This window comes from Aphis gossypii, chromosome 1 (genome assembly GCF_020184175.1).
Source record: "Aphis gossypii isolate Hap1 chromosome 1, ASM2018417v2, whole genome shotgun sequence".
In the NCBI taxonomy this organism is placed as follows: domain Eukaryota; kingdom Metazoa; phylum Arthropoda; class Insecta; order Hemiptera; family Aphididae; genus Aphis; species Aphis gossypii.
Window position 1 is genome coordinate 44,540,515 of NC_065530.1, and position 21,008 is coordinate 44,561,522.

The 21,008-nt window shown below is 26.0% G+C and overlaps 3 protein-coding genes across 6 annotated transcripts in view; 1 reads left to right on the plus strand and 2 right to left on the minus strand.

Moving 5' to 3' along the window:
* The window catches only part of LOC114130195 (triple functional domain protein), a 106,937-nt gene extending 100,098 nt beyond the window's left edge, over positions 1–6,839 (minus strand). For all 3 annotated transcript variants that reach the window (XM_027995110.2, XM_027995109.2, XM_050197693.1), the window contains exon 1: positions 6,537–6,839. The gene's annotated coding sequence lies outside the window, so the exon portion shown is untranslated. The remainder of the gene's footprint in view (positions 1–6,536) is intronic.
* A 180-nt stretch (positions 6,840–7,019) lies between these two features.
* LOC114130205 (mitochondrial inner membrane protein OXA1L) lies at positions 7,020–14,151 on the plus strand. Of its 2 annotated transcripts, none has more exons than XM_050197695.1 (9): positions 7,020–7,245; positions 11,116–11,426; positions 11,501–11,630; positions 12,147–12,290; positions 12,909–12,994; positions 13,060–13,224; positions 13,291–13,407; positions 13,658–13,817; positions 13,884–14,151. In XM_050197695.1, exons 1-9 carry the CDS (start codon positions 7,035–7,037, stop codon positions 14,027–14,029), a joined length of 1,470 nt encoding a protein of 489 aa, XP_050053652.1. In that variant the 5' UTR covers positions 7,020–7,034; the 3' UTR covers positions 14,030–14,151. The 2 variants fall into 2 exon arrangements, with proteins under 2 accessions (XP_050053652.1, XP_027850924.1); XM_027995123.2 differs by lacking the exon at positions 7,020–7,245 and adding an exon at positions 10,823–10,973.
* Positions 14,152–15,872: 1,721 nt separating this feature from the next.
* On the minus strand, positions 15,873–20,960 carry LOC114130201 (maternal protein tudor-like). Its single transcript, XM_050205259.1, has 2 exons — positions 20,948–20,960; positions 15,873–17,473 (listed from the first exon to the last, which is right to left on the minus strand). Exons 1-2 carry the CDS (start codon positions 20,958–20,960, stop codon positions 15,894–15,896), a joined length of 1,593 nt encoding a protein of 530 aa, XP_050061216.1. The 3' UTR covers positions 15,873–15,893.
* Positions 20,961–21,008: the final 48 nt, after the last annotated feature.

A 21,008-nucleotide genomic window follows, 5' to 3' on the forward strand; every position in this document is an offset into this window, starting at 1 on the left:
GTAACTTATATTATTATTATTATTATTATTATTATTGAGTATTTTTAAAAGAAACTTAAATGTATATTAAATTTATTTTATGATTTTTACTAGACCCGGGAGAGTTTACATATTTCCGTTAGGTATTAAAGAAATAAATCCGGGATAGTTTACACGTTTCTGTCAGGTAGTACTGGAGTAGACCTGGGAGAGTGTACCATCGGGAGAGTTTACAATCGCCCAAAAATTTACTTTAATTGACATAACGCAACCCATTTGCAGCCGAACCCATTTATCGTAGCCCGTATGGGCCCGATTCAGATGAGGTAAAAATCATGCAACGTTGCTATTTATAAAACTTTATTCCAGATTTTAATTTGGAGCATTTATCGTAATTTTCTAATTATATATTTAATAATTATATCATTGAAGGATGTCCATTTTCACCAGCAATTTGGGCTGAATCATTTTATAAACACTTTGATTCTTAATTTTATTCACTTCATTCTCCATTAACTAGTGCTATTGAAATTTTAAAATTATACAAGTGGGATCATATTTAAAAAGTCAGCAAGTGGGTACCGCTCTGCTGTACATAAGGGGGTGGGGTGGTCCTCGCACTAGGGTAGGTTAAATTTGAATGCAATGATAGGTATCATTGTATACGAAAAACAACTCTGAACGGAGATGATTTGTCAGTCTAGAATATTTAACGTTAGATATAAATACAATAACAATTTTATGAATTTTGAACTACAAAATAATAAGCAAATATTCATGATTTTGACGAATTTTTGTCAAAATTTGAACTTCAAATGCTAATAAAAAAAAAACTATGCCTATGTATTCTTATAATTTTTTAATCACTATAAGAATAACATATGAGGAACTTTGTATAAAATTTTCAAGTATTTTGATTGGGCCAAAAAAATTTTATCCACACTTCAAAAATTTCAGTTGTTTATAAATAGCTCAAAAAAACTCAAAATATTTTTAAAATTAAGCCAAGTAAAGAAAATGCCAATCTAAATAACTGGTAAAATTTTCAAGTATCTACGACTTATACTTTTTGAATAATAACAAATATTTAAAACCGTTTGAGGATAAATCGTTATCGTTACGCGATTTTGTAAAAATTTAAAATTCAAACGCACTTAAAATTTTTCCTATAATGATGCTTCGAGTTTTATCTATAGCTACATTGAAGAAAAATCTATGGAAAACTTAGTGTTGCATTTTTAATCCTTGGTTATAAACACAAAACATTTTATGATTTTTCAATGATTTTTCAATTACTTGCAAATTTTCGCGTTTTCGACAGATTTCGTAAAACTTTGAACTATAAACGCTTATAAAAAAAAATTGTGACTAACGATTTTTAATTTTTTTTAGCTACAATAAGAACAACTGATAAGGAACCTTGTATTAATAATAATACCAGTGATTAGTTTTAGAATTACAACCATATAAAAAAATCGATTCGGTCGAAAATTGGTTTTGCGTAAAAAATCCCGTTTTTCCGTCATTTGAAAATTATTTTAGTAATAAAATTTTTTTTTTAAAATACTAATTGTATACCCTCAAATATTTTTGGCGCAATAAATAATAACCAAATAAATCCGTAGGTTTCATAACTTTGGACAACTTTTGTCTAAAGACAAAAAAAGTTAACTGAATTCTAAATCCACAGTATTATTTTTCATCATGTGGTTAATAGAAAAATTTAACTGTAATAGTTTTAGTATCGATTAATCATGGCATGAAACGGTTTTTTATCAACCCTGAATAATATCAAAACGTGAATTTACCTGGTTATTGTTTCAAGCGCTTCAATTTACAGAATTTACGATACATAATAGATGATTGAATATGATTTCAATGAAAAATAATATTATACAATAGGTATACATAACACTACCATAAGTCCTGCTGTCCACAAAGAACTTAAAAATTGTCCTGCTTTAAAAAAAAAAGTCAACTAGGTATATGGTAAGTTATTGATCACAAATCACAATCACAAAAATCATGTCAAGAGCTCCATTCATACATAAAAATCAAACAGACTATTTTAAAGTGCAGATTATGTGGATCCGAAAAATATAGAAGTATATTATGTATATAAATATGTAATTTTACACAAAATTATATGGTTTTTTTTTATTAAAATGTACAAGTGTCCCGCTTTGAAGAAAAAAAATTATGGTCACGTTAAGTATACAATATACATATTACATATTATTGTTATATAAAAGTAGATTTTGAATAGAGAAAACAGATGGATCAACCCCTATTTCTAAAGATAATTTTCATTGTATTATATTTAAATTATTATTATTTACACACAGAATTTTAAAACCAATATTAGGTAATCAAAGCTAAGTGTTTAAAATACATTTTTCATTAGAAAATGTTTATAGAAATTATTTATGAATAAATGTAGATACAGTACAAAATAAGAATACTTTTGTTCATACTTATGTCAAGATACACTAAAACCGTGATCCCCAAATTAAAAAATCATAAACCTAACCATACATCACTAAATACTTGACAACTTTATTTATCTAGTAATTTTCTCAGGTAAATAAGAAGCACACTAATAAACGCAACAATTAGGGAAAAATAAATATACCAAAATAACATTATAAACATATTTAAATTGTAATAAATTGTAACAGCAATAATACAATTTTAATACATACAAATAAGATATAGGTAATTCACATCAAAATATTAAATAATTAAATAACATGAATAAAATCATGAAAAATGAAAATAATCAAATATAGTAATATAGAATATTATGCAGATAGACACTATCTACATTTGATCTATGACTTTTCAAATTTTCTTGAGAATATCATACATACAGCGCACATGATTAATTTTTGTATTATAATTTCTTAATCAAAATTATTCATACCTAACTAGAGTTTCAAATTATACATGTATTTACACAATAATTATATTACAATTCTTAAATTGTCAAGTGCCTGTGAAAATGTTTTTCTGTTTAAAAACATAGGAAGTAATTAACCAATTAAAAGTTATTTAGACTAAATTTCTTTCAAAAAAATTTTCTTCAGTATATGATTATCACATAAATTTAGATTTATCAATTTGAAATAACAAATTGCTTAAAATTTCAGATGTCTAAAATGTGTACCTACCAATAAATAAATAATTTTATTTAATATTAAATACTAAAATAGTTTATATCTTATCGTTTATATGTTACTTGAATAATATTCCTGGTAATAACAAGCTAAAATTAATTGTTATCATAGAAAAAATACTTCTAATTAAACATTACTCTTCAGCCTTTACTATACCCAGGTACTTTGATCATTACAGTTATGAATTTATATTGTTAACTAATTAATTAAGTACATACAAATCTGGGTATAAAACTTAAGATGATAGTTACTTATTTTTCTTTAAATAAAATAAAAAAATTCAAAGTTTAACAAAATTGTTTGGTAAATGTTCATAATAATTGATTAATACTCACAGAGAAATATAAGTTAATAAATAAATCTAACAAAATAACAATATACATAAGTACCTAGATGCCTAATACAAGTTTAAAAATAATTAATAACAAGAAATAATAAGAAAGTATTTGTACAACTGTAATTTTATTATACAAACATTAAAGTTAAATTAATTTAAACAAACACATTCTTTGTTAAAAATAAATATAAAATATAAAATGGTAAGTTAGAACTTACTAAATAATAAAGTAAATTTAATCAAGTTCAATACAATATACGAATGATATGTTACGTGGCACTGAGCAAGATTATTCACAAGAAAAAATTAAACAATTTTTCTAGAAGATCAAAAGATACCTATAAGACGTTTAACCCAAGCCTGAAAGCTATTAAGGGGATTGGTGACGGTGATTGCCTGTCTTTGTCTAACACACGCGCAACATAAGAATTCAAACGTATTTTTTGTCCAACGTACCGATTGATACAGTAAAGCGATAAGAATTCTGAAAACAGATTTGAATTCGTCGTCAAGTCTACTTGAGAACGGCCAGTCCACATTTTTTATATTAAAATATAACTTTTTAAATAATTGAAATATGACAATTTTTTAATTACTCGTTTGTAATATAATAATTTTAAGATTTTGGCAGATAATATCAAAAATGTGGACTGACCGTTCTCAAGTAGACTTGACAACGAATTCAAATCTGTTTTCAGAATTCTTATCGCTTTACCGTATCAATCGGTACGTTGGACAAAAAAAACGTCTGAATTCTTATGTTGCGCGTGTGTTAGACAAAGACAGGAAATCACCGTCACCAATCCCCTTAAAGATAAGAACAATAAAACAATTCTAATTTTATGATATAAATAAACTACAAAACTATTATTTTTCAGATGGGTTAAAACCCCCACCCCCCCCCCTCTTGTAAACGTGCCTGGTGATAGACTACATACAACAAGAATACCTAAGCAAACTAAAATATTATTGTTGGAGTGTCAACAAGAATAGATCTTATACATTAAGTTCTCTTAAATGTTGACCCATAGGTAGTGTATTATACTATATTTAAGGAGGAAACAAATAACTATTTATTATTTATTAACATCAAATACGATAAGCACTTAGTATTTAAAATAACATTAAACTTAAAACTTAAAAAAAATTCAGTCATCCAAAATATCACACTAAGGCCTAATAACCTAAGGATTACAACAGTTGAGGAAGATGCAAGTTTTCTACAAACTGTTTTTTCCAAGTTAAATCCACTATATTCCATTAATAAAAAGGTAATACATATTTATACTCCCAGGAAATTTTCACTGCAGAATTAAATAGAGATTGTGTAGACATATTTCCTAATTCATTTAATTATACTAACTCAAACCTAAGTGTCACTAATGGGTGGCTTCTTAATCATGCAACCAAATTTGTATTGTTCTCATCTCACATATTATACTGATTGCACTAAATTGTATCAGGTACTTGTAAAAAAAATTTTTTTTTTAAATGGTAATCAATTAACCCAATACTATTGTATTTATACACTGTTATAGGTAACCTATTACCTAATAACAATTGTAATTACTATTTATAATATTTACTGAACTTAATCATACTCAATCTATACAAAACACCAACTAAAAGAATTCCTTCCTCATAATTTTCTAAGGTACAAAGCAAATGATAAACATAAGTGATAAGTAATGAACTATAAACTGAACCAACATCAGTTTGCAGATTCGAGGAGGGGCCCAGACCCTCATTAGCTGTTATATTATATTTGTAAGGCGTAACATCAAATCTTAAATTGTGTTTAATAAATTAATATAAACAATTTTGAGTCCCAAAAAAAAAAAAAAAAAATCCTATATCTGCCATTAAACAATACTATGTTTTAATACACTGCTATGTGTATTCATAAGCGTGCGCACGGGGGAGGCAGGGGAGGCGGCTACCTTCCTTACGATATTTTATATTATATCAACAAATTGGGGGGGGGGATTGGAGTCTAGACCTCCTTAGCTAAGGTATTGCCTCCTCTGCCAAGACCAGCATACGCTTATGTATGTACCTATGTACTATGTAGTACTAATATAATATACATATATATTTAATTATAAGACAAAATCTACTAAATCCCTCAAAAAAAATATATTATTGAACAAAGTTCTAACTAACTTATAATTGTTTTAATAAAGACATCTACTCAGTATTTTTTTTTTTATATAACAAAACAATATAAAATGTCAATTAGGTACACTCGAAATATTTCAATAAAACATCAAAATTCATTAATCAATTCTTAACTTTACTAACTCATCACAAGTAGTATAATATGCCTAATGTCCATTGTTGATGAATTTTAACTGATGCTGGATTATAGGTATACCTAATTTGCTTATCATATTGATGTAGAACATCTAGTGTAGGTACCAAATATTTGATGATTGTTTAATAAAATTCCGAAACATTAGGTACTTAACTTCCATCACATCAATAATAAAATAGTTGTTGTACAACAGTACAATTAAGACAGAGACAAATCTAAAAAAAACATATTCTTTTATAAATATGGACAGAAATTTGTGCACTAGAACTTATAAGTAAAAACGGTAAGATAACAATGGAAGAGCAAATATTAAAAAATAAATCAACAATAATAAAGAAAAACAAGTACCTAATATACCTTAATTGTTCTACACTTCTACAGGTAAATATATATAATCTTTAAAGAAGCTATTATTATTTTGACAAGTCAATAGATCTTACCCGAAGGAGATGAAAACATCACAAAGATAACAATAACATTTAGATGATAAGTAGGTAAGGGGTAAATATTTTTAATAAGCCAAGCAAGGGTAATAAAAACTTCTATTTCCAAAAACTAAAGTCTATCAATCAGAAATCAGAATAATTCAATCGCAGCAGTAGTAAGAGAAGTATACAAATATAATGTTAGAAACACACTAATTGTATTGTCTCCAAGATCGTGACCATGAGTTAACTATAAGCGGTCAGACCATAGACATAATTATTAGTAGTTCTAGGATAAGACTTACGGTGTTATCGCGACGTTGGGTTCAAACTGTTGCTCTACAGTGATTTGACGACGTCTGGTCACTGTCGGGTGTCCGACTAGTAAAATCCGTTCGGCTGATAAACATTGTGATCACAAAACTTCGACACAAAAACAAAAGCCCGAGAATAACCAGTAACGCGCGAAAATAAATGTTTATCTCGTTGTTATGTTCTTTTCACTTTTTGAACGAGTTCACACACTTCACAGCAAACTCCAATACCGGTTGAACGTCAACACGGAATGTCGGAATCAATTGTAGACTGTAGTTGTAGTCCCCGTCTGCCAGGATCAGCGTCCGACTCTCGGCGATTCGTCGTGTTTCGCCGCCGGCAATCGGGAACATTGGTGGACCGCGGCGACATCTATCGCAGCACTATACACCCGCTAAACCTCAGTGTGACCACCACAATGTGTTTATTTTCGTATGACAATAATTGATAAGACAAATGCCAAGTGATCCATTCCACAATCCGCATTCATGATCTGTCTTTTCAGTTTTCATCCTTTTGCCTTTTGCCTTTTGCAATCACTAATTAGTAATTTAGTAATTAAAAGTTGTAGTAAATCCGGGTACTTGATATTTTTTAAGCAGTACAACTGTACAAGTCTGATCAATAAACCATTCAATTCAACTGTGCCAACAGAAACAATTTACAATAAGCTCACCCTTCTCACTAATTTCTTTGAAAGTAAGCACTGTTAAAATAGTTTTTAAAAATGTTTCATGTTTGTGTCACAGTATTTAATAACCTAATGAAATAAAAATGTACATACCTAAATCTTTAAATCTTTCAAATATGTTTTTTTATAATAATAATAATGTTTAATGATTAAAAAGAAAATGTTATATTTTTATTCTACGATCCTAAATTCTAAAATTACCTACCTACTACATGTTTAAGTTTCTTCAGTTTATATTAATATATTATACCTATCTAGTGTCAGCCGCTGCATTATGTAATGAATAATGATTATTATAATAATAAAATACAAAACAAGCGTTCCTACATTATTACCAATGCACTAAATTAGTTGATGAATTTAGGAACACACGGAATGATTATGGTTAGATAGATTAAGTATTAACCGATTTTAACGTGTGGATCACGATTAAAGATATACATAAGTATATAATATAGTACATACAGTTATATTTATATATAAGTATTAATTATTATCTTTAATCGTAGTGTAAATGAAAGAAATAACGAAAATCGATTTTCTAGACGTTATAGTGGTAACCACTAATCAATGATGGATTTAAATTTAAGGAAAAAAGCTGACTCTATAAACATTACAAGGGTCTCAATAAAATAATTATTCAGAGGTGAGATAACATAATCGTTTTTAATAAATATTTGAGTTAAATAAGACTATATAGATAAGAGTTTAATTTAAATTAAATTATACATCAAGCAACTTGGTACGAATTAATAATATTAATAACTAATAAGGTAAAATAACACAACATAGACAACAATTTAAAAAAAGGTAGGTACCTAATTCAATAATTGAGGACCAATATGCTGTCTAGGTGTCAAGTGGGTCAGACATACTGGCACTTGACAATATCATCATTATTCATTTTGTTAAATTCGAATTCAACAACATATCATATATTAATATATTACCATTATATACGAAAAACGATTCTAAGCGGAAACGGTCTATCTCTATCAGCTTATATCACCAAGTGATAATGTTTTTTTTTATTATAGTTATTTGTAATTTACTTTACTTTTATACAAAAAAAAAAAATAGTATTATAGTAGGTTGATATAATTTATATTCCGAAAATATTACATTTATATTAAGTAATTAATAGGGCTCTTTTAATAATAAGCAACTAAAAGGGACTCAATTGTTTTAAACAATCAAAAATGAAGAGTATGTATTTTGTTAAAAAGCAAAAAAAAGACAAAAAATTAACATGAACTAGGTAGTTATAAAAATGAATAAAAAAAAATTAAGAATTATTTTTAATTAAAAAATTAATTAACTATACTACCATTTTACTGTATATAGATAACAATATAACAATAATATAAACATGTGGTGAAAATTTCAAGTATTTACAGTGATTAGTTTTTGAGTTAAAACTATTTAAAAAAATCGATTTGGTCGAAAACTGGTTTTGTGTAAAAATTCCAGTTTTTCCATCACTTTTTTTTGTTTTTCTCGATTTTTTTGAAAACAATAGGAAAATGTTTACTTTTTATATGATAGCATAAAATTTTAATTTTGCAATTGGGAACGGAAGTCCACTAAAAATGTTATGTAAATTAACAAATACCTTTTTTTATCATTAATATTGTAATTAAAGATTTTACGAACGAGTATTGAGTAAATCAAAACTTGGGGAGTATTTTTAATAATTTTATAATCTACTCGACTACTACTCATCTAAGATATTTTTTATAATACTTATCAATAAAAATATATAATAATAATATATTTATATAAATACATCAATATATATATTTTCAATGATACCCATTATAAAATTCAAAGTACAAATAAATGTTCAAATAATGAAAAAACTTAAATAATAGTAAAACAATTACATTTTTTGTATAAGGTAGACAATATGAATTTAAAAATAAGTATATCAAAACATAAGAAAACACTACTTTCATTGTCATATGAGTCTACAAAAAAAAATTGTATATTATAAATATTTTTGTGTGTTTTTAATTAAATTTTTATTCCGTATACGAATTACAATAATACATATTATCATTAATGTGACATTGTGACATAATAATTTGACAACCTATATCCTAATTAGAAAACTGTCCATGTCGACGAACACCATCTGTATAATTATAATTTATAATACATGTGTCATGTATATTGTAGATTATACAATACACGATGAAGGAGTACTAAACGGTAATAAAATAATATCAGGAGTTAAAAAAAAAGTACAACTTTTTTTTCGTAGCTATTTGTTTTTGATTACAATTTTTGCAATAGATTTTGTACGTAGATACACAGTTCAGTTCTCATCGATTGCATGTATAAATCGATAATAGTACCTATTTTGCATTCGCTGTAAGAATTACACAGTCCCCAATACGACGGAAAATCCGTCCAGAATTTTTATTACCGTTTATTATACTCAAAATATACAATTTTAATACACCTAACGTTTATTTTGTATGCATTGAAGTATAATTTAGTAGTACAACTACTTTAAAAAAAAATTAATTTAAACGATAGTTTATTAAATATAGCAATATGTTATATTATTACAAATCAATGAGAAATCTATTCATCTATATAATATCAACCTTATTTATTCGATGATCTACTATTTATTTAGTCAATACAGCGTTTAATTTACTATAAAATAAATTGTTTGAAAATTGGGATTGGTTATTGATGTTTATAGATATCGGTACCTATATTGATATTGAATGTAATTATAAGACTAATTATTGACTTGGTAATTATCGAAACTAATATTATTGTTGTATAGTATAAAATAAATAAATAAGTAATAGGTAGATAAAAAAAAATATAATTTTCAAAAAAATAAATAAAATTTGTCAAGTGAGTAACGCTTTGTTGTATAGTAGGTCACTATAATAGATGTATTAAATTAAAATCCAATGATATGTATCATTGTATTTGTATTCAAAAACTATTCTGAACGGAGATAATTTGTCTGCCTAGAATATAATTTCTAGTGATTGCCGATTGGTATAAAAGGTGGTTTATGTTTTAATGACTTGAATATATGACTTAAACTTTTTGAATAATAACAAATATTTAAAATCGTTTAAGGATAAATCGTTATCGTTACGCTATTTTGTAAAAATTTTTAATTCAAACGCACTTAAAATTTTTCCTAGGTATAACGATTCTTCGAGTTTTATCTATATAGCTATTTGAAGGAAAATTCATGGAAAACATAGTGTTGAATTTTTAACCTTAGATATAAACACAAACAATTTTATGATTTTTCAACAATAAAATTACTTTCAAAATTTCGCGATTTTGACATATTTCGTAAAAATTCGAACTATGAACAATTATAAAAAATAAACTGTAGAACAATTGATCGTTAGAACTTGGAACACATATTGGAACAAATTGACTTTGGTCTTTGGTACAACTATTTTGTGGAACAAAAAGTACTGTACATTTATAGGTAAAAGGTAAAAAGTAAAACATTTTACTTTATGTTAAATATCTATGTCTAAAATATAGTATCGAAATTTGAACAACATGTAATACATGTTAAATACAAATTTAAAATAATAAATCTCTATTACATCTTCTATAAAAATTAACCTTCAGGCAAATTCTAGCGCACTCTAGTGAGTAATTCCGATTACAGATTGTTGTAATTTTTAGTCGGAATATCATAATTTAAAAGATACGAGAGTATCACCTTATCTTTTTTTGCACAGTAAGTTTTAATATTTAGTTACACGAACATCGTGGGTACTGGATACTATATAGTATCGAACTCAGAAAAATACTGTCCCAAATGCCATACTTCATAGTGAATCAGTGAGTGTTCTCGAGTGATCCTTAAATTTTGTTTTTAGCGATGCCGCCACCACGATTAGTTATGAACTTGTGCCTTCGTATGCAAGTTGGACCGGTGCGTCATTTCCACCGAGTTTCTCTTTCCAAACGGCTAATTTTACTCGGCCCCAAAAAGTTCACGACTCCAGATCTTAAACACTTAACGGCCACGAATTTCACATTCATTCGACATAGTAGTGGCGATGGACGTGAACAGCCAGAAATGCTTACTTCGGACAACCGCGTTCTCGTGGATCTGACCGAAGATGTCATACCCGAAGCACCAGAGGTACCCATTGAAGCAGTAGCCGAACAAGTTGAAATAACTTTGGTATATTTTTTTATTTGATAAACATATTTGAAGAGACTGTTATAATTATAATATAAATTTTAATATTTCCTCAGAATGCATTAGGTGAACAAACATTACAAAGTGCAGGACTTGGTTCCTTCACTCCTGTAGGATTATTACAAAATGCTTTAGAATTTATGCATGTCTCTTGTGGTTTACCCTGGTGGGGTGCCATTATAGCAGGTAAGCAAACATTTGCCACTTTCCTGGTACCATAAAATACCATTAACATTTTTAACGAATACTTCGATTTTTCATATTGTACATAAAATAATATGTTTTTTTCTAAAATTTTGTTACAATGATAAGTGGAATTATGATACAGTATTTTGATATATATATAATGGTAAATAAATATAAATGTTAAAATGTTTAAAAATGAAGTTTAAGTAGCCCTACTACTTTTTCTTTAATCTTTGGCAAAGACTGGATACCAATAATATTTAATAAATGAAAACTAACTATAAAATATAACAATCAGCTTTTAAATCTTGAACTGTGATGCCCAAGCCATTGTAAATCTTAGTTTTTAAAAAATATAAAAGTTATTCAAAAGATTGCTCGTTGTTTAAAAAAGATTTATTATACTTATTTATAGTTATATTTATTTTATAAAATTGGCCATGCCTATTATAGTTAAACACTTACATAAAATTGTTATACCAAAATAATATTACTTAATACTTATTTTTCTTTTAGGTACCACCATATTACGTTTATTAGTTTTTCCTTTAGTTGTTACGTCTCAACGCCATACAGCAAAAATGAATAATAATATGCCTCAGATTCAAGCATACCAAGAAAAAATGACAGAAGCTCGATTACATGGAAATCCCTATGAAAGTAAATTATTCACTTATTTTTAATACCAATACTAGTATAGAATACTCTTTAAAGTTGCTGATTTAATTAGTGCACTTGTCAACTATTTAAATTTAAACTGAAAATTATTGTTACTTACTTGTTTTAAAAAAAATAAGTAGTGTGTTATTCAAAATATAAAAATTAGTGATATCCAATATGATTTATTAAGTTTTGAATTAAACTATTTGATTTACTTTTACTTTTTCTGTACTCATTGAAATGTATAATAGCTAGTTAATAGTTATATACTATAATAACTAATAAGCAACAATAGATATTATTAATACTTAACTTAATGACATGTTTACATTTTTACTTTATTTACTCCCCTCCCCCCTTTAATAGTAATTTTGGCCACAATAGTAGAAGCAGTTAATAGATTAATATGAGTTAATTTATAATTTACTTTTAACCATCTAATCTTAGAATGATTTCTGGATAAAGAAAAACCTAGACCTGTAAAATATTTTATAATAACATTTTAAGTCTAATAGTAAAAAGGACAAGCTGTTATATGTATAATAGTTTATGAAAATATCAAGATTGTTTTAATTAAATTACTATTTAATAAAATAATGTGATTAATATTTATTTTAGTGGCAAGAGCTTCACAAGAACTTATGTTATTTATGAAATCTAACCAAGTAAATCCATTGAAGGGTATGATATTACCAGCTGTCCAAGTAATTTATATTCAGTTCTAAAAATTGATCTTTAAATAATAGTTAATTATATAATTTTTTTATAGTTTCCTATATTTTTAAGCATGTTTTTGGGATTAAGAGGTATGGCAATGTTACCATTAGAAAGTTTTAAATATGGTGGTCTTTGGTGGTTCTCAGATATTACATTGCCCGATCAATATTTCATATTACCTATTGTTACTGTTGTCACTCTTGGTGTGACATTAGAGGTAGTATTATATTATGACTGTATAAATAATATATGATTACATACATTTGTATTTAAATTTTTTTAGCTTGGAGCAGATATCGGTAAACTTGCTTCCTCGGGTGTAGGATTTGGAAAATATCTTAAATATGGAGTCCGTGTATTACCTCTCGTAGTATTTCCTTTTATTGTGAATTTCCCATGTGTGAGTATCAATTTAATTAAATTTTAATATTTTTATTTTAACCTTTTCTAAGTAGTTATGGTATTTTAAGAATTGTTTTATTAATTTTACAGAATATATCTATTTGTTCTTATCATTTAATAAGATGAAACATACAGTTTTATTTTAATTATTAACACTGGGTTAAAAGCAAAGAATAGATTGTATATTATATAGCTATAAGAAAATCAAATTCATTATAGTTTATCACTGTTACTTTTATTGTTTTTAGGCAGTATGTTTGTACTGGGCATCTACTAACTTTATTTCACTAGGTCAAGTTTTATTTTTGAAAATTCCAAGTGTAAGAAATTATTTTAATATCGAAGAAAAGAGAAATGTAGAAAAACCTAAGTCAAAAAAGAAGGGAGTTATTGGAGAGTTTAAAGAATGTAAGAATTTGTAATTTCTTTAATACATAATATTGTTAAAATAACTTGATGCATTTTGTTTCATAGCATGGAAAAATATGCAAGTTGTAAAAGAAATTGAAGAAAGAGAACGTTTAGATCATATGAAATTCACACAAGCTGGTCGAGCAGCGCCGGTTAAGACCTTTAAATATAATCCAAAAGTTGTTGGAGGTCTCAAAAAAGAAAACTAATACCAATTGTTGTAGTATAGTTAATGTTTATTTTTATATATAATATATTAAAATGTAATAATGACTAAATGTATATATACATACATGTTTCATCTTTTAGAACAAAGATACATTTTATCACATGGTGATTACCTATGCATTTATTTAAAACTTTTTTTTATCTAAGCTGCTGTCACTCTTTCTTTGTCATTTAATTATGTATAGATGGCAATATTGGCATATTCAGATACATTACTTCCTGGTAGTAAAGTTAGTAAAGTAATAGATATTTTTAGTCATGGTAAATTCTTAAAGACTGAACTTTGATAGATAATATTAGTGTAATGTTATTGTTACAATTGTTACAAGGGATAGGTGAATAGAATCTTAACTTTAAACCTTTAACAGGGATGGCAAACTTTTTGAACACTATATAGGTTAGGTTATTATGTATGATATTCAAATATTCAAAATTAACGGATAAGAGCTGTATGCTCGATATATTATATAATATATATGGTAAAAAAATTTTAATTTTGTGTGCCATAGATTTGCAATCCCTTACCTACATATAACATCAAAATATACTTTTTAATAACCATGTATATTTGAATATTTTTTAGAAGTATTAAATATTTCAGAATCTTGTGTTTAACATTAGGATGGTGTTATTAATGCAATAAAATTTTAGTAACATATGCCACTATTTTAAGTCTATAATGCTTGATTTATGAAACTATAGTATATCAATTCTTTTGTGGATTTAAATACACATAACGATGACAAGTAAGCTTACTTAAAGAATATCTTATTCTAAGAACAGTTCATTTATTCCTAAATTTCTAGTGCATATTGACTTTATTACAAATTCGAGATAGTCATTGAAATAATTTTTATTAATTATTAGTTCTCAAAATTTATAATAAAGAGTGATTGTAACACATGAATAACAGTTTTGATAATATACTATAGTAAATATTTAGAAATGATATAATGTAAATATCACAAAACTCAATACTGTGTTAATGTAGAATATAAAAACATGAAATATATTCTAACTAGTAGTTTTAAAATGATTGAAAACAAAAATAAATGTACAATATATCTTTTTTATCAGATTTATAACCATCCATTTATTTAATATATTGTACATAAAATATATTTATTTAAATATATTAGTTATTATTATTTTTTTTTATGGTATTACTGACAGGATAACGAGGGGAAACAGCATGATTGAATGAGCATTACTTCTCCCAGTTGTGTTATTAACTTTTACATTTTAAAAATAGTTAAATAATTAACTTTCGATCAACAACTTTTAATCCTTCAAAGGGCAGTGGATGTTCTGATTCTATGATTCTTCTAAATAAATTTAATAATAAAAAAAATACACAATAGATCAACTGTATTAGGAATAGTGGGTTGTTATTAATATCAAAGATTTCTCTAGAATCAATTTTTTCAACTTCATTATAGTATTACTTCTTTTTTTGTTTTAATTGCTTACGTTGATTTAAATTTTATTAAAGTAATTTACTAGTTTAATACTAAAAAAGTATAAATGTACACTAGTATTAGTATTAATGAATATTTTAAATTATTTGCTAACATTTAAAATTAGAAAATTGACAAATTTATCAATTTTATCATAGTAAGTTATAGCTTGTTTAATAAACATTTAAGTATCTGATTACATTTTATAGAAGAACATACAACAAAAAAGTAAGCAAATAAACATATTTAGAAAGTTAAGTGATAAATATTCATTTTTTTTGGATACATTACAAAAGTGTATACTTTAACAACTAAATAAATTAAAAATTAAAATTAATGGTCATAAATAAAAATCTTCCTATAGAAATTCACAACAACATACATATATTTAATGTTTCTTTATAATAGTAGTAACATCTTCATCATTAAAAAATAAATGAATAAGATGACCATCAACATTATTGTTTTTAAACACTATCATCATAAATTCTGTTTCACTATTACACAAAAGTTTCAGTTTATATAAACAAAAATATCTCTCATCCAAACCAAGTGAGCAACGTAATGTTAAGTACTTAACACTTTGTATGTGTTTAGGAAGTTGAAATAATTTTTTTACATTAACAATACTACTTCCCATATCTACCAATATTACATCCATTGAACCTTTAAACTTATTTTTTAATTCAGCACGATACCACTGATTATTAACCAAGGCTCCATATATGTTACAATATTTTGGTTTTTCAACAGGGTTTAAAGTTTTAATAGTACTTAATTCATTCATTACAGTGCGTCTACCAGGAGAATTTACTTGAACTGTTAATACATTCATATGAATAACATTAAACACAATCACTGGAATAGGTTCGATTAGTTTGGCCACATTAAAATCATCAACATAGAGTTCAACTACACATGGTTCACCAGTTTCTACAATAATTATAGTCATCTTTTTATGTTTGTATTGTTCCATTTCATCAATAAAACTTTTTGATAAACTCTCAAATAGTTTTTTTTTTTTTTTAATAGTCGGAATATGTAATGAACATAGTTTAATAAATGGAGGAGCCAATTTTAAATAACCAACTGCTTCAAAAAATTCTGAGCATTTATCTTGTACTCCATAATCTATTAAATAACAAGTACATTCACCTCCATCATGTACCATCAAAATTCTTACTCTATACCATCTGTTGTCAGTTAAACTTTTTGCAATCGCCATTTTACCAATTTTATATTCAGTCAACGGTTCCCAATTAATTTCATTTTCAAGAATATGTTCAATTTTATTTTGTATTTCTTTACTATTTTCAGTTTCGACATAGAATTCATTTATTGACTGAGTATAAATAAGATTCACAATCATCTTTGCACCAGATTGATCAATTTCCTTCAAAGTTTCATATGTTTTTGGAGTAATTCCATATGAAATAATGTTGTTTACAAATGTCTTTATACATCTATTATCCCATTTCATATTCACCAAATAGGTTTCTTCATTGTTCAAAAAAGTTACTATTACTTCTATAGATCCTAAAAAGTTAAAAATTATATCATATATATCATTTTCAATTGAAATTATATATTCTTCGTGGTCCACATCATCAAGCATGCAATGATATGCCATTGCATGATAACAAGCTATTTTGCTAGGAAGTATTTTAATATTTGATGATAACTCTGAATTTCCATAGTCAATAAATTTAACAGTAAAATTATTTTCCTCAATATTTAAAATTTTAGCTCTGTACCAAAGACCATCATTTTCATATTTAGCAGCAACTAGATCTCCGGGTGACGCGGAAATCAATATTGAATCTTCATTTTCAAGAAGTTGAAGACTTGTTGTTATTTCTTGAATAACCTTTTGATCATTTTTGTTTTGTATATAAAAGTTCTTAAATGAATAAAAGTATGAAATATAGGCGTCCCAAAATTTAACTTCCATATTATTCAGTTTATCACCTGTAAAGTAAAAATATTGGGAAAATTAATACAACTAAAATATAATATAAAATATGTACATTAATTCAATTTTAATTATTAATTAAGTGTTTATACTGTGCAACAATACAGATTTATAATTTATTTTTATATTTATAATAAACTACCTATAGGTATTAATGAATATAGTAAATACCTAATTAATAATAACAGAAATAAAAATAAATATATATATGTTAAATATATATATTTATGTGTATAATATTATAATGTATAAAAGTATATAGATTAGGAGTAATAAGAAAATAAATATTATCAACAAAAACATAATATGTAGGTATATTTTAAAAATATTACCCCATTGATCGACCAACTTAATATCTACCTAATCAACAAACAAGGTATTACTTGTAACTTTTTACATGTTCATAGTAAAATATTTAAAACATGAATAAAAATATTAATATTGATTTTGTTTGGATTCTAAAAAAAGTGAAATTATTTTTAACTTTATATTTGATTTAAAGGTAGTACGTATATTAAAATTTTATAAAAAAATTTTTAATAATTTTTAAATTGTAACAAATTAATTAAAAAATATTAATACAATCAGTTAACATTAAATTCTTAATTCCTTGGATATTCTTAATTATTATATGATCTGTTTAAATACTTAATATTAAAAAAAAAAACTAGATACCTACCTATGTTAATTTGTTAAATTTAAGCGATGTTAAATATTATTTAAAATTTAATTTAAATTACTTGGTAAAATGTTTTTATAAAGTATTATAGTACTTGAAATCAAACAAATAGGTATTTTTTTACAAACAAATTAAATTAATCAAATCAACCTATTTATTAATGTTTTAAGTTAATTAAGAATAATTATTGAGTATCTGCTTACGTGTATGAAAGTACCTAGGTGGTACTAAAAGATGGATTTACTGAAGATATAACAAATAAATAGCATCTATGACAATGAAATAATTGTTGAAAGGTCATGAAGCTTTGATTGTTATTTCTTAGAAATGTACCTGTAGTTACTAGTTAGTTTAATATACCTAACACAGCTAAGATGGTACCTATTAAATCAACAATTTCACATGTATATAGAGAGGTATACTAAATACTTGCCAGTTTCCATAATACCTTAGGAAATATGAATTAAAATAAAATACATCCAATTCATGTATACTTACAGTAAATAAATTAAAAAATAATGTAAGAAGACATCAAGCCTACATGTGGTTTTTTGTTTCACAAACATACAATGCAGCAAATTTGTATTCAGTAGAATCTTTTTTGTATTATTAATTCAGATAGGTACTAAAGTGAATTGATCAACAAAATATGTAATTGTAAGAATATTATCCAGTGAGCAGATCTGGTAGCTTGGGCCTACTGACTTTTCTCCGAATATAAATGTCTTATATATTATATTGAATGTGTTGTCTATAATTTATATGATAATGTGTATATTAATACTTCCTGTCAAGATATAGGACTTATCCAGAAAAAATCTTTAGTTACTCTACTGATATTATCTAAAATAACTCATAGGCTTTTATCCATATAATAATTTACTAAAAATTAAGATACTATTAAAAGCAAATTAGATGATACCTCAAGAATTATCCTTAACTTTTCAATTTTAGAAGAGGGTGATTCACTCTAATGTTAAAGATAACAATATAAAATTGGTTCTTCTAGTCTACTGGACGCATATTTACTTACCTATTATATGATTGTAAGACGAAGAAAACGTAGACTTGAAAGTTGAAAGTTGAAGGTTTTATTTGGATTTATGGCTTTAACATCATTTATGAGTACAATTAGTTCAGATATACCTATCGATATCGGATAATGAACTAATATCGAATATTGTTGATGTTATTACTATTGATATTTTGCAAAACAACTCTATTGATGAGGTCCGCCAATCCCGGAAATGCGATGTATTTAGTAGAACATAATATTTATACTTGCACGTGTCGACGTAATATGACGAGCTACAGATTACGATAATATTGTAATATAACTCTTATAATTACGGATGTCGGACTATATTTTTTTAAATTTTACTAACGCGCGAAACGCAACAGATGGGAGTCCGAAGTCGTGAGTGTCAATATATGTACGAAATTTTTAATACACGCTGCACGTTGCGATATAAATTATACAGGTCGTTACGATCGCATTCAGCTAACACGTGTTTTTGACAGTTGACATACCGTAACTATTATCAATATTCAATATTATATTATGGTACAGTAAAGTGCAAACGCTATCGAGTGATGAGTGGACGACTAAGTAGTAAGTAGTAAGTACTGTAGTACTGGACTATTATTTTTATATTGTAGAAGTGATGAACGACGATAACACGATATTAAATTTGTACTTTAAATTCTAAATATATAGGTAACGCTGGTAACGATCGACTTATATAATATGATAATACCATTGATTATAGAATTTTATAATAATTTTATACATGGAATTCTATAATTAATGTTAATACTACACATTATTGTATCATTTGTATCTATTCTGTGTTTATACCTTTGTGAAATTGTGTAATAGTCTAATGTTCTATATATATATATATACACATTTTTATTATTTGAAATACTTGAAAATAGGAACAATTTGTTGTATAATAACTTCTATTTGGAACAGTGTGGGAATAATTATTGTATACGTTGTATAAATTGTGTAAGCAATATCCAAGTAATTTTTTTTAGCTATTTAAATTCCTGTGTAAGTAGTGTAATGCCTATTACCTAGTAGTTCTTGCTTACGCTTGTTTATTATTATTTAAAAGTCAGTCGGGCTACAGAATACAGGCAACGGATTCATAGAACGATAGAACGATACAGCCATAATAATTGATTTAATAGGTATAATATACTATATATTAGGTAGGTACCGCAAAAAATAACCACGAAAAAATAATCCCATAAAAAAAAATTATGATAAATAAACATATTATAATATATAAAATATAAAAACAAATTTCATAGATTTTTGTCTAAGTCCTGAGGACTAAATTAAACAAAGCAGTAAAATAGATAAAATATACATAAATTCTAGATATACGGCGTGCGTAAAAGTTTGAAAACGTTAGTTTTAAATAACGATAAACACCAAAAATAGTCTGGCAAAATAATTTATAAAAAATATTAATTATTAGTAGGTCACTATTTACAACTATTATAGTATACCTATTACCTATTGGCTATTATGCGTATACATTGAGGAGGGCAAGATAGGGCACTAGCCCCCCCCCTTGGACAAAAATATTATGAACTTGTAGCTCAATAATATTATTTTTATAATATATTATTATTATCTTTATTATCTTATATTCGAGAATGTGCGTATATAGTATGGCGTAAACTAAATATGCTCATACCTAATTCACTTAAAAACTAAATAATCAAATAAATTATAAAACAAAAATTCAAAACATAGTCACAGAGATAATGTTCTTACCATCAAGTTTCATAATAGGTCGGTTTGATCTAAATGTTTAACTAACGGAGCTAAACGTAAT

What these genes read in the sequence shown, in the direction of transcription:
- LOC114130205 (XM_050197695.1), top strand. Translation starts at nt 7,035, where the DNA reads ATGATCTGTCTTTTCAGTTTTCATCCTTTTGCCTTTTGCCTTTTGCAA. An exon ending in AACAAGTTGAAATAACTTTG is followed by an intron (nt 11,427 to 11,500) that starts GTATATTTTTTT and finishes ATATTTCCTCAG; the next exon opens with AATGCATTAGGTGAACAAAC. An exon ending in GTGGGGTGCCATTATAGCAG is followed by an intron (nt 11,631 to 12,146) that starts GTAAGCAAACAT and finishes TTTTTCTTTTAG; the next exon opens with GTACCACCATATTACGTTTA.